The sequence below is a fragment of the Marmota monax genome, unplaced genomic scaffold (genome assembly GCF_021218885.2).
Source record: "Marmota monax isolate L192 unplaced genomic scaffold, Marmota_monax_Labrador192_F-V1.1 WCK01_AAM20220418_F8-fsc00209, whole genome shotgun sequence".
Lineage (NCBI taxonomy): Eukaryota > Metazoa > Chordata > Mammalia > Rodentia > Sciuridae > Marmota > Marmota monax.
This window is the reverse complement of record NW_026694493.1, coordinates 2448017-2461166: the sequence shown is the minus strand read 5'-3', so window position 1 is coordinate 2461166 and position 13150 is coordinate 2448017. Positions and strand designations below refer to the sequence as shown.

The 13150-nt window shown below is 37.2% G+C and overlaps 1 protein-coding gene across 4 annotated transcripts in view; it reads right to left on the bottom strand.

Annotated features, from left to right (window-relative positions):
• The window catches only part of Rgl1 (ral guanine nucleotide dissociation stimulator like 1), a 262529-nt gene that overhangs the window by 147743 nt on the left and 101636 nt on the right, over window positions 1-13150 (bottom strand). For all 4 annotated transcript variants that reach the window (XM_046419510.2, XM_046419513.2, XM_046419511.2 and 1 more), the window contains one exon: window positions 6461-6624. In XM_046419510.2, the coding sequence (XP_046275466.1) occupies window positions 6461-6592 (132 nt within the window). In that variant the 5' untranslated portion in view covers window positions 6593-6624. The remainder of the gene's footprint in view (window positions 1-6460; window positions 6625-13150) is intronic.

The following is a 13150-nucleotide window of genomic DNA, read 5'->3' as shown; positions in this document are numbered from 1 at the left end:
AACCCAATCAACAAATGGGCCAAGGACCTGAACAGACACTTCTCAGAGGAGGACATACAGTCAATCAACAAGTACATGAAAAAATGCTCACCATCTCTAGCAGTCAGAGAAATGCAAATCAAAACCACCCTAAGATACCATCTCACTCCAGTAAGATTGGCAGCCATTATGAAGTCAAACAACAACAAGTGCTGGCGAGGATGTGGGGAAAAGGGTACACTTGTACATTGCTGGTGGGACTGCAAATTGGTGCAGCCAATTTGGAAAGCAGTATGGAGATTTCTTGGAAAGCTGGGAATGGAGCCACCATTTGACCCAGCTATTCCCCTTCTCGGTGTATTCCCTAAAGACCTAAAAAGAGCATGCTACAGGGACACTGCTACATCGATGTTCATAGCAGCACAATTCACAATAGCAAGACTGTGGAACCAACCTAGATGCCCTTCAATAGACGAATGGATTAAAAAAAATGTGGCATTTATACACAATGGAGTATTACTCTGCATTAAAAAAATGACAAAATCATAGAATTTGCAGGGAAATGGATGGCATTAGAGCAGATTATGCTAAGTGAAGCTAGCCAATCCCTAAAAAACAAATGCCAAATGTCTTCTTTGATATAAGGAGAGTAACTAAGAACAGAGTAGGGACGAAGACCATGAGAAGAAGATTAACATTAAACAGGGATGAGAGGTGGGAGGGAAAGGGAGAGAGAAGGGAAATTGCATGGAAATGGAAGGAGACCCTCAGGGTTATACAAAAGTACATACAAGAGGAAGTGAGGGGAAAGGGAAAAATAATACAAGGGGGAGAAATGAATGACAGTAGAGGGGGTAGAGAGAGAAGAGGGGAGGGGAGGGGAGGGGAGGGGGGATAGTAGAGAATAGGAAAGGCAGCAGAACACAACAGACACTAGTATGGCAATATGTAAATCAATGGATGTGTAACTGATGTGATTCTGCAATCTGTATATGGGGTAAAAATGGGAGTTCATAACCCGCTTGAATCAAAGTGTGAAATATGATATATCAAGAACTATGTAATGTTTTGAACAACCAACAATAAAAAATTTAAAAAAAAAAAAGAAAGCTTCATTTAGAGATCACTGGCCAAACCAGGAACATTTTAGCCTTTTTTTTTTTCTTTTTTGGTAATATTTATTAACTGTACACCAAAATCCAATTTGTACTTGCCTTGCCTTTTCATGTATTGGGCCAGCACTGTAAGCACTTTCCCAACTGGGCATTACATTTCTCCAACCTCCCTCCCTCACATTTCTGTGGGGTAGTGGGACTAGATCTCAGTCACAGAGTAGGAGCTGATATAATGCATGTCACTTCTAGTCCAAGAGGGTCAGGAATCGAGTGTATCTTCTTCAACCTCTTTTTGTAAGTTTGAGTATCATGATCATACATGGTCCTTGGATTCATTCTGACAGAGTCATACATGCAAGGAATCTGATTTCAAGCCCCATTCTCTCCCCACTTTTCTTCCCCTCCTTCCTCCCTATTCTCTCTCCTCTCGACTAAACGTCCTCTCTTCTACACATATATAAAGGTGAAATTCCTTTTGGTACCTTTATATCTGAAGTTAACATGATTTTATTGATTCATCCATTTATCTTCCCCTTTCCCTTCCTTCCCCCCTCACTCTGGTTCCCCTTCTTCTACTCCACTGATCTTCCCTGGATTTTTAAGACATCCTATCCTCCCCAACTGCCTTCTTTCCCTTATTTTGCTCTAGTTTCCACATGTGAGAAAAAACATTCAATCCTTGATTTTTCTGAGTCTGGCTTATTGGCACTTTGCATAATTTTCTCCATTTCCATCCAGTCACCAGAAAATGCCATTATTTCATTCTTATTTATGACTCAGTGAAACTCCATTGTGAATATATGCCACATTTTTAATCCATTCCTCTATTGACTAGCATCTGGGTTGATTCCATAGTTTGGCTAATGTGAATTCTGCTGCTATAAAATGGCTGTATCACTATAATATGCTGATTTATCTTTTGGATAAATACCAAGAAGATAGCTGGGTCATATGGTGGAATCACTCCTAGTTTTTAAGGAATCACCACACTTTTTTACAGATTGGCTGCATTAATTTGCAGTCCCACCAACAATATAAGAGTATACCTTTTCTCCCACCTCCTCACCAGAGTTTATTATTATTGATGTTCTTGACCATTTTGACTGGAGTGAGAAAAAATCTTAGTGTAGCTTTGATTTGCATTTCCCTAATTACTAGAGATGGTGAACATCTTTTCATATATATTGTGGCCATTTGTGTTTCTTCCTTTTGAGAAATTCCTGTTTAGTTCTTTTGCCCCTTTATTGATTGGACTATTTCCTTTTTTGGCATTGAGGTTTTTTGAGTTCTTTATATATTCTGAATATTAATCCCCTCTCGGGAGGAATAGATAGCAAAGATTTTCTCCCATTATATAGGCTCTCTTTACTTTCTTATCATTTCCTTTGCTCTGTAGAATCTTTTCAATTTGATGGCATCCTATTATTGATTCTTGATTTTATTTCTTGACCTTTAGATATCCTGTTGAGGAAATTGGCGCCCAACCTATATAAATGGAGTATTAATGCTGTGTTTTCTTCTAACAGTTGCAAGGTTTCTGGTCTAATTCCAAAATCTTTGATCCATTCTGATTTGACTTTTTTGCAGGGTGAAAGATAGGGACCTAAATTCATTCTTCTACATATGAATATCTAGTTTTCCAGCATCATTTATTTAAAAGGTTGCTTTTTCTACAATGTATATTTTTTGCAGTTTGTCAAATGTCAGATGCTTGTAAAAATTTGAGTTTGTTTCTATAGCTTCTGTTCTCATCCATTGGTCTTCATGTCTATTATGAATTCCAATACCACACTGTTTTTATCACTATAGCTCTGCAGTATAATTTGAGAATGGGTATTGTGATGTGTCCTGAATCATTTTTCTTGGCAGAATTGCCTTGGCTATTCTGGGTCTCTTATTCTTCCAAATGAATTTTAGGACTGTTTTTTCCTAGTTCTGTGAAGAATGTCATTGGTATTTTGATGGGGATTGCATGGAATGTGTATGTTATTTTTTGGTAGTATGACCATTTTGACAGTATTAATTCTGCCTATTCAAGAATATGGGAGTTCTTTTGATCTTCTGAGCTTCTTAAATTTCTTTCTTCAGTGTTTTATAGTTTTCATAGCAGAGATCTTTCACCTCCTTGGTTAGATTAATTCCAAAGTATTTCTGATTTTTGTTTTAGGTCAACCTTTTTAATTGCTAGCTGATACAGAAGATTGCCAGGCCACAGAGTTTTAGAGATCCAAGAAAGAAGTATCTGGGTCCTTGAATTACCACACAGAGAAAAGCAAGCACCCTCACTAGAAACACCTAAACTGGATTAGTATGTGGTTGAGAAATAAACTTTTATTGGGTTAAGCTACTTAAATTTTGGATAGTATTTAGTTACAGTTCTATGTTATTCTAGTTAACATAGGCTTCATTACCTAAAAACACACAAGAAAGAATAATATAAAGCCTAGGACTGGTTCAATGGAAAGAATCTATAGGAAACCCTACTACATAAATCTGAGACCCCAAAATGCTATTCCCTCAGCATTGGAGTGAACTAGTAATATTTCTCCATAACAATACAAGGAAAGTTGATTATCTTGAAATACGGTGCTGAGTAGGGATAGCAAGAGGGAGTTATCCACACCCCTTAGAATTCACCACTACAAGAATGTCCTTGCATAGGTTTCTACCCTGTATTCATATTGAACAGCTTTTTTAAAAATCAAGCTAAGAATTTACTTTGAAGTGGTTTCCAGTTGATTCCAGAAACAAGTGCAAATTCTCCATGAATAGAATTCTTTTTATTACAATACAAATGAACTCACAGTCAAAAATCACAAATAAACAAAAAAAAATCATATAAAAGGTCCAACAAGAAAAACAGATAGTAGAATAAGACCCATAGTTCTGGGAATCTCTAGACTCTGAATATAAAACCATTAGATTTACAATTGTTAGGAAACAATCCTCCATGGGCCTCTCTTGTTCCTGCATGTTTTCTTATATATGCCACAAATTGAAGTCCCCAACTAATTTTTACCTAGATCATTTTTCAGGCAATTTTGAGGGATGTGCTAATGTCTACCAGTAGATCAAAATGCAAGACTGCTTACGGCCTACTATAAAGATTCTCAAGCTCACTGTTCCTCTCTGGTGCAGACATCTATCTAGGTTCACCTATGTCACTCCTATACGAATCAGGACATAGGAAACCAAAACACACATGATATTCTGACTACTGCTTTTATTGTGAATACTAAAGTCTTTTGCTCTGAGCCAAGAGTCTCATGTCATCGTTCAGCATCCACAAAATTGTACCAAGTTAATTTGCATGTGAAGTAAAACCTCAGACCCTTCACAGTTTTTGATAAACAAATCTTAGGAAATATAAATAAGAACAAAAAGCAAGCAAGAGGCTAAAAGAAAAACTTATAAGATTTAAAAGAAAATGAACTTTTAGAAGTACAAAAATAGAAATGAAATTTAAAAATTAATGGTTGAGTTAAGAAGCAGATTAGATACTGTTGAGGGTAGAATTAGTGAATTGTAAGATAAATATAAAATAAACCAGAATGCAACACAAGAGGAATAAAAACATAGTAACCCTGAAAGAGGTTAGGGACATGAACAAAGAGTGAGAAAATCAAAAATAAAACCTTACTGGAGTTACAGAAGAATGAGGCAAATCTGAAAAGAAAATCATAAATATGTTTCCAGACTAGAAATTATTTGTGAAACCCATCATGAATTCCAAAACATTAAATTAATAGAAATCCACACCAAAAACAGAAGAATGAATTAATGTTTTGTATAATTGCAAAAATGTAAAGAAGGTTTAAGTATTAAAGGGTAAAGATATTATATTCAAAAGAATTAAAATTAAACTAGCTCCTCCTCCAAAGCAATGGAAAAGCAAAGGACAGTGGAATATTTCCAATGTACTGAATGAAAATAGCCTATAACTCCATACCCATCTAAACTATATTCCTAAGAGTTCACTCAAAATAAAGACATCTTAAGATGGGGTGAAGAAAGGGTGAGTTTTATTATTGTTAGACCCTTAGACAATTAAATATTAAAGGAAAAAAAGAAAAGTGGTCTCAAGTGGAGATGAGATGCAAAAAAAACTGACAATCAAAGAATGAGATTTTATCTCAGACCAACTAGATAGAAAAATTAAGAAATCTGACAATTTTGAGAGTTGTCAAGAGCGTGAAACAAGGGAAAATTTTATGCACACACATTGGCACAACTTTGGAAAACTATTTGACAATGACTTGGAAAACAAAATTTTCATGTATCTAACTAAAAAAAAATCCACCTAATAAGTATCAATCAAGAAAAAAATTTTACATACAATCATGTGTAAGTATGTTCTTAACAGCATAATTTTCCAAAGTTTCCTCCTAATCTTAGGATGATGATGATGATGATATTGATGATGATGATGATGATGATGATGATGATGATGATTGTGTTAAAAACATTCTGCTATTAGATATATCAGAAAACAATTTTCTATGTTTGCAATATGTAGACCAGATCCTAGACAACCACCCAAGATAATGAATACCACCTAGGTCCCCTCAGAAAATAGATGTTGTTCTTTCTGGTACCATGTACTAAGCATTCTATGTTTTGCCTTTTGCATTTCTACATCATAGTCATTATTTTGAAGCTCGTTTTTGTACTTCTCTCTAAAGTGTTCTTTCCTATGTATTAAAACCAATAACTTTCATTCCAGCTTTAGTGCACATAAGACAAATCCTAAGCTCAGTGAAGTCAGAACTTTCCCATGTGTAGGTGAACATCCCCATTCTCTTTTCCAATCTTCCTTTTTCAACTCTTCATTCAAATATGTATATAGTGAAGAAGTTCTTTGATACCTAGTATTTATGATTTTACCTCAAACACCTAATGAGATGTCAGTTATAATTTATAATTGCCACGAAAGAATAAGAAGATTATCTTCACCCACCTTGAATGCTCACACACACACACACACACACACAGTATTGGATATGCCAAAATGAAACTTTGGTATAATAGGCTCGAGAGAGGAAAAAGGGTAACAGAAGGGCAGCCTTGAGAGAAGACAGGAAGAGGGTGCCATGGTATATCTGAGGCCAAAGTGCAGACTACAAGCATATAAGACTCAGATCATTCTTTTTAAAGCCTACTTGAAGAGTCACCTCCTTTGCCTGAATCACTGTGTAGTCATTAATACCCATGGGACACACCCGGACTCTTGTTCTCCAGTCATGGCTGTGCCTGCAGCCCCTGAGGAGGCCCCAGCAGGCCCGTGGTGCTGGCTGTGCTAAGAATTACAATTCTGGATATGAGCAAATCCATCATCACACCAACTGCGTCAGTTAGAGTTGGCTTACCTCCTCTGTCTTTAAAACTTCCCATATTCGAGCATGATCTTCCACCAGCCAGTGTCCTGTGCCTTCTACCTTGGTGGAAAGTTTGAGTTTAGATACCACTTGAGTAGGCTCTATCACAGGTTTCTCCTCCATCTTGAAAGAGGCAGGCAGGAGGCATTACGGATCTGTGTGGAAGAATAAAGTGTGATCCAAGTTAAAACCTTAAATAATGCAAACAGAGGAAGCAAATAATCATCTTGTGGATAATGAGACTACCAAAGACAGTCTTACAATAGGCATCAATTCTTATGGACACTTCTTATATTCTAAATTTTCATTATTGGTATTTTAATACAGACTTCTAGAGGTACAGGGACACATCTTGATGATGGGCAAATTGACACAAACTTTAAAGCAAATAAAAAGTGTCTTCTGCCTATTACATCTGTTTGCCATTTTGCTCTGGCCACTCATGAGGAGCCAATGGAAAAGACTGGATGGCAAGCAAGTCTAAGTGATTTTTGCACACTTCCAAAATGCCATGTGGCACGTGTGGAAGAAGTACTGGCTGTGGTGTAAGAAGTTTTGCTTTTCAAACATCTCCTTGTCTATACAAGGCTCCATGCTAGGCACACACAAATAATTCACTATTTTGGTTCTTAAACCTAAGAAGCTTAGAGCCCAGGACAGAAAAGCTGTAATCAAGAATTGACAATGTAGCATGCTAAAATACAGTACGTGAAGTGCCACAGTAATCATGTTTCCAAACTGCAATGAAGGGCTGGGGACGGTTCTCTGGTACAGCAATTGCCTAGCATGCACAAGGCCCTGGGTTCAACCCCGCACCAAAAACAACAATGAAAACCAACTCTGCAACGAAAGCACAGAAGAAGATTCCCTTTGACTTTTCGACATTTATGGTCTGTGTTACTTTCTTGGTCTTATTGGCAATTATTGTAAGACAAGATTTAAAAATCAATACCAATTTTACAAAGTTAATTTTTTTGACATCTTTCCATGGACCACTGGTTTGCTCAGAATCTCATTATATCTTGGCTGGCTCAGCATCTTACTGTCATAAGGAGTCCCTTGCCTCCATTGGAGTCTCCATGAATGGATTCTTCTCATGGTAATTTTTTTTAAAAAAGCAAATCTGCTAATGATGTTCTGCCCACCTAAAACTTTCTAGAGAAGAGGATCTGAAACTCATACATTTGGCATCTAAGGCCCTTCATGCCTCCCTTCTCCTACCTTGTGCATGTACTGCTGCTGCCTCAACCATTTGAAAGTATTTATGCATTCTAAATACATCCAGAACCTTCCATTTTTGTTTGTGACACATCCTCTCCAATTCCCACTCCAAAATAATAAAGGTCTCTCTTTCCTTTGATGCTCATAGACTCTGGATGGGCTTCTATTGTGTCACCCATAACACTTGCTTATATTTATTAACTTTCAACTGTTTCTGCCTTTAAGTCTTATAAGTATCTTCAAACTAAAGATGGTGTCATATACAGAGTAAATACTAAGATATATGATGAATTGGGCTAGCAATTATAGCTCAGTGGCAGAACGCTTGTCTAGCAAGTGTGAAGCCCAGGGTTCAACTTCTAAAACCACAAATAAACAAACAAAAATGTGATGATTTTCTCAGTCATGAGAATCTAGCAAAATGAAATAACAGACCTATCATATTCAAATAAGAGGTATAAAAGTCAAGTTATCACTTCCTCTTAACTTTATTGACTTAGTGGACTAAATTCTTCGTAAGGAGACAAGTCTAATAACACGCATCATGTACTCCCCCCCAAACACACACACAAACAGCTAATACTGCAAGATGGAATTGCTTATTAGCCAACAACAGAATGGTTCTCATGAAAATGTCTTAGGGGATTGAGTATATTTGCAAAAAGCAGGTCTTATGCTCCTATAACCCACTCCCTAAATAAAAATAATTGGAAAGTAAAATCAATAAGAGGGACAGGACTATAGGGCAAAGGACTTAAGACAAGAGTCTTCTGCAGAGAAGTTACTTCTGTGCCCTGGGGCCTCCTGTGCTCCATCTGCAAGTCATGGAGGCCAGCACATCTGGGCAGTGATGAGGAAACTGGTACCCAAAGCCATCCTGAAGTATTTAAGAGACACAGCACTTACTACACTCCCATTAGAAGTCAGGAAACAGAGTCTCCATGATTAATGAACAAAGTTCTTCCGAGTGGACACGCTAATAAATGATGCTGACACATCCGTGCAAGGGAAATAAACAAAGCAGAGTCATGTAGAGGTTTCAGGCCAAAAGCAAAAGGAAATTAAAATAAACAGGCAAAAATGGAAACAGGCCAGATTAGTAGGGAAGGAAATTCCATTGTTGTTATTGGAGATAAAACTGTAAACAACAAATAATAAATCAAAACAAAGTAGGAAAACTGCATAAAATGGTTTTGACTGTATCAGTCATATATCATGGAAATATAAGTGGATAAAGTAGACAAATGACAAAATCTCAGAACAAACAATGGAACATCTGTAAGTACAACGCAGCCCAGTGACCCCACAGCCCTTACTCTACTGTCTGCCCACAGCTGCTCTCTCATCTCCGCAATGTGGGTGAAAGTTGGCAAATTTTCAGTGCTGGAGTCTGAACTCTTCTGTGTACTGACTTCCCACAGATTGCTCCTTGCCCTGCTTGGAAGAAGATGTAATTCCAAGTTGTAGTCCATTCCAGAGCACTCAGTAACTGAGGAGGAACACAGATGCAACCAGCCCTTCGAGCATTTGGATATCCTCCACCCCTGAGACTTGGGACCTTTCTCACTCATCCCCAATATTTATCCTCACGAAAAATGATCCTATGTGCAATATATATTGAGTTTCCACTGCATACCAGTCCCTGCACTAGATTTTTTTTTGCATTATCTTTGATCTATCTAATAACCCTTCAAGGTAGCTATCACCATTTTACAACCATGAAAAATGAGACTCAGACAAGTTAAATAACTGTACTACACTGCTAGAAAATAGAGTTCCCAAGTTCGTGCTCTCTCTCTTAGGTCAGTTCAGAGGGCTCCTGGCTCCATCCACCCTCCCATGCTAGGTGGGATACAACCTTCCTTTGGTGTCCTTCCCCAGGCATTAGAGATGACTCTGCTAACTGCCACAACAGTGCCCCCTTGAGAGATGATCACCTGATAAGTACGTTTGTAAGGGTGGGATACAAGGAAGGAAACATCAAGGGAAAATAGATTTTTCCTTTTTATTACCCTCTCAACTTTTGACCAGGGCAGGTTTCATGGGTATGCAACCGGTATGGTCAGACAGGGCCCTATGCTCACAAGAGCCTCATGCTTGGTTGAAAGCTCTCCCTTCCCTGCCCTGAAATTCTTCATTATTTAACAAGAGTCCCTGTGTTTTCATTTTGCACTAAGTCCCACAAATTGTATAGCCAGTCCGTCTTTTCCCCTCCAAGTCTAAAGTTCCATTCCATACTTTCTTTCAACAACTCTTACACTATAGATCTCCTACTGATTCTCCTAAAAATAGCTAGAAGCCTATATAGTGAAGCTGGGTTTTGTTAGAATTAAAATAGAAGGCATATGTGAATCTTCTTCAACCTCTGACATGCTACGCATCTTAAGAGTTGAACTATTACCACTTTCTTTCCTAAAACACCTGTTCAAGGCTTACAAGCCAACCTCCATGCAAATACCACTAATATGAATACACGCAACCGTACATCAGACAAGATGAAATCACTGTAAAAGTAGAAGGTAGAATCCTCCTCTAGTTAAAGAATGATTCTAAAATATCATTCGTCTTACAAGATCCTTTGAAAATCAGTTTTGAAGGATTTTCATCCAAAACACCTGATAACCAAAAAAGAATTTTTTTTAAACCACTGGATGATCAAATCAGCCTCAAGTTGGGAGTGGGAAGGAAGCTGAATATATATAAACACAAATATCTGATTATAGTACCTGGAAGCAAAATTTCTCTCAAAAATTCAAAACAAAATTTCTTGAGAACTCTTTTTATATATATAAAAGTGTTATAGTTAGGTGCTACACCTGTGGCCCACACTGGTCACCCCAGTAGCTTGGAAGGCTGAGGAAGGAGCACTGCGAGTTCAAAGCCAGCCTCTGCAAGTTTAGCAAGATTTTAAGCAACTTAGTGAGACCTTGTCTCAAAATTTTAAAAATGTTAATTTTTCTTTTTTTAATGAAAAAGGTCTGGGGATATAGCTCAGTGGTTAAGCGCCCCTGGTTTCAATCCCTGGTACAAAAAAAAAAAAAAAAAAACTGTTCTGATTGTAAACCGTCCCTGCTACATGAAGCAAAGGAGTAAAATGAACACAGGAAAGACAAGATGACAGAATGGAGGAAAGGTGCGCTCATCTGACACAGAGAAATGATTTGCAGATAAGAAAAGCCACAAAGGTCACTTTGCTTTCAAGTTCCAGAGCCTTAACATCTCTACCAACGCTAAGGGGCTATTAAGATTGTTTAAAGTTAAATCCAAAGATCAGTCTAATCAAAATTTATATATTGGTGAAAATTATAGTCAAAATTGGTGAAAATAATTAGTATTATAATATGATATTACAGGAGAAAACATATTTCCTTAAATAAAGGTATTTATTTGAAATTTGGGTACTTTTTATTTGTGCATATTCTCTTTAACATATTTACTAAATTACTCGTGGTGTACGATATGATACATTCCCTGTAATATACAGTCTTAATAACCTTTTCTTCCATTCCTTCAAAATAATCATTGACTGGCGACCATAACATTTTCCATGGCCATAACAAGGACCCCGTTGATGATTTCATCCCCTAAATGTTCACTAAGCACCAAAAGTGAATGAGCAGCTTCTCAGAGGCTGATCTTGAAAACATAAGTAATTACGTGGCAATCCTAAGAACACAAAAATTTGCCATTATTAGTGTCTGTTCTTGCCATTTGATAAAAATTATCCATACCCCCCACGGATAACATTCTTGAAACATGGCTTTAAAATATGTGCTAGGGCACAACTTCACTCAAGTCTGTATTTTATTAATTCCAGGCTGGGCTTTGTTTGATCAATCAATCTGTACTTTATTGAGTTTCACTTTCCTTCCTATGATAATAAATAGTACATGAGACATCCCTCATAAATTATTATCTTTTTTCTACTCTCTCTCCTCTTTAAATATTTTTGGAAGAAAAAGGTGTTTAATATTCAGAGCCTTACTGGGATGCTTGGTGTGTCTTGTCTTTAAGCCATGCTTCTTTCTGCCCCTGCTGAGTCCATTGTATGTATTAATAATACAGTATTTCTGTTTTGGGGCCCTGTATGCACATAAACTCTTTGCTTATACCTGAAAAGATATTTTTAATTTTCAAACTCAACTCAGATTTCTTCCAATCATTAAAATTTCTGGCATCTACTCTGTTCCTATTCCTTCCCATAACTATTTGTCTTTCTGCCATTTCTTTCCTCCTACCTTCTCTCCTACTCATTCTTCTTCCTAATGAGCGAGGTCCTGTCCAGAAAGACAGGTTGTTTATCTTTATCCTCTCCTGTCTTTAACTCTTCCTATCAAGAACAGTCTTTGCATTTTAGTTTTATTCAAAGGTTCAGAATCAGTGCACAAAGTACTGAATTCTAATCAGAAAACCTGAGTTCAAATCATGAGCCTAGAGCTCATTCTCTATATAACCCCTGAGAAGCCATTTCACCCTTCTTGGCCTCAGTTTTCTCATCTTTAATCTGAATAGACAGACTACCAAGCCACTGAGATGCCCCACAGTTAAAAAATACAACACTCACCTCCCCCAAATGTAAAAACAAAATTAACATGCATTGAATTATTTTTCAAATAGACCTGAAGGATTTAAACTACCAAACAAAACGATAAAAGGATATGCTTCTTGGTACATAAAACATATGCTGTACTTATTCCCATATTATGAATTTACTAATCAACAATCAAACAAGCAGTATGGTATTTTAATAACCCCTTGGCATCCACAAATATAATGTCTGAGTTTTAACTATTCAAGGACATCCCAAAACTCTCTGATATGTAGTCAATTATGATGAAATATTAAAAATATTCCTTCAGATAGAAGCAAAGTGTTTATGCTGTAAACAATTATGAGTTGCGAAGCTAAATGACATGCTCACCAATCCTTAGCTTCCAAATCCTGGCTCAGTGCTAGAGTTTCTAATTGTGATTGTTATTAGGACATCTACAAATTGGAGAACTCTAGAAGGTCTTAAGGTACAGTTTTCTGGTTGTAGGAGATACAATATAGCAGTCTCATCATCTCTGAAAACAGAAGAAGAACCACCTGTCTGGAATCAAAGATTCCTGAACAAAAAGAGAGACTGGAACACCAACGGACATCAGAGGGGAAGGACCCCAGGAAACCATGGCACCAGAGACTCCTAACTTGGCAGCGCCTGTTCCAGGGAAGGAAGAATGTCATTTCATAGCATTACTAAGTGTTGGTTGTGTGTGCAGTGACAACATACGTCAACTTACCAGAAAGTAAGGCAGCAACAGATCATATTCTCTTCCTCTTTGGAATCTCAATTGCATTTCTAGTATATATAAGGCAACTTAATTCTTCATATGCTTTCTCTGCTTCCTGAAACTTACTCTTACCTCCCTTGCTAAACTGCTGTCTCTTTTTAAGACTGCCCATAAATTTGTTATACTA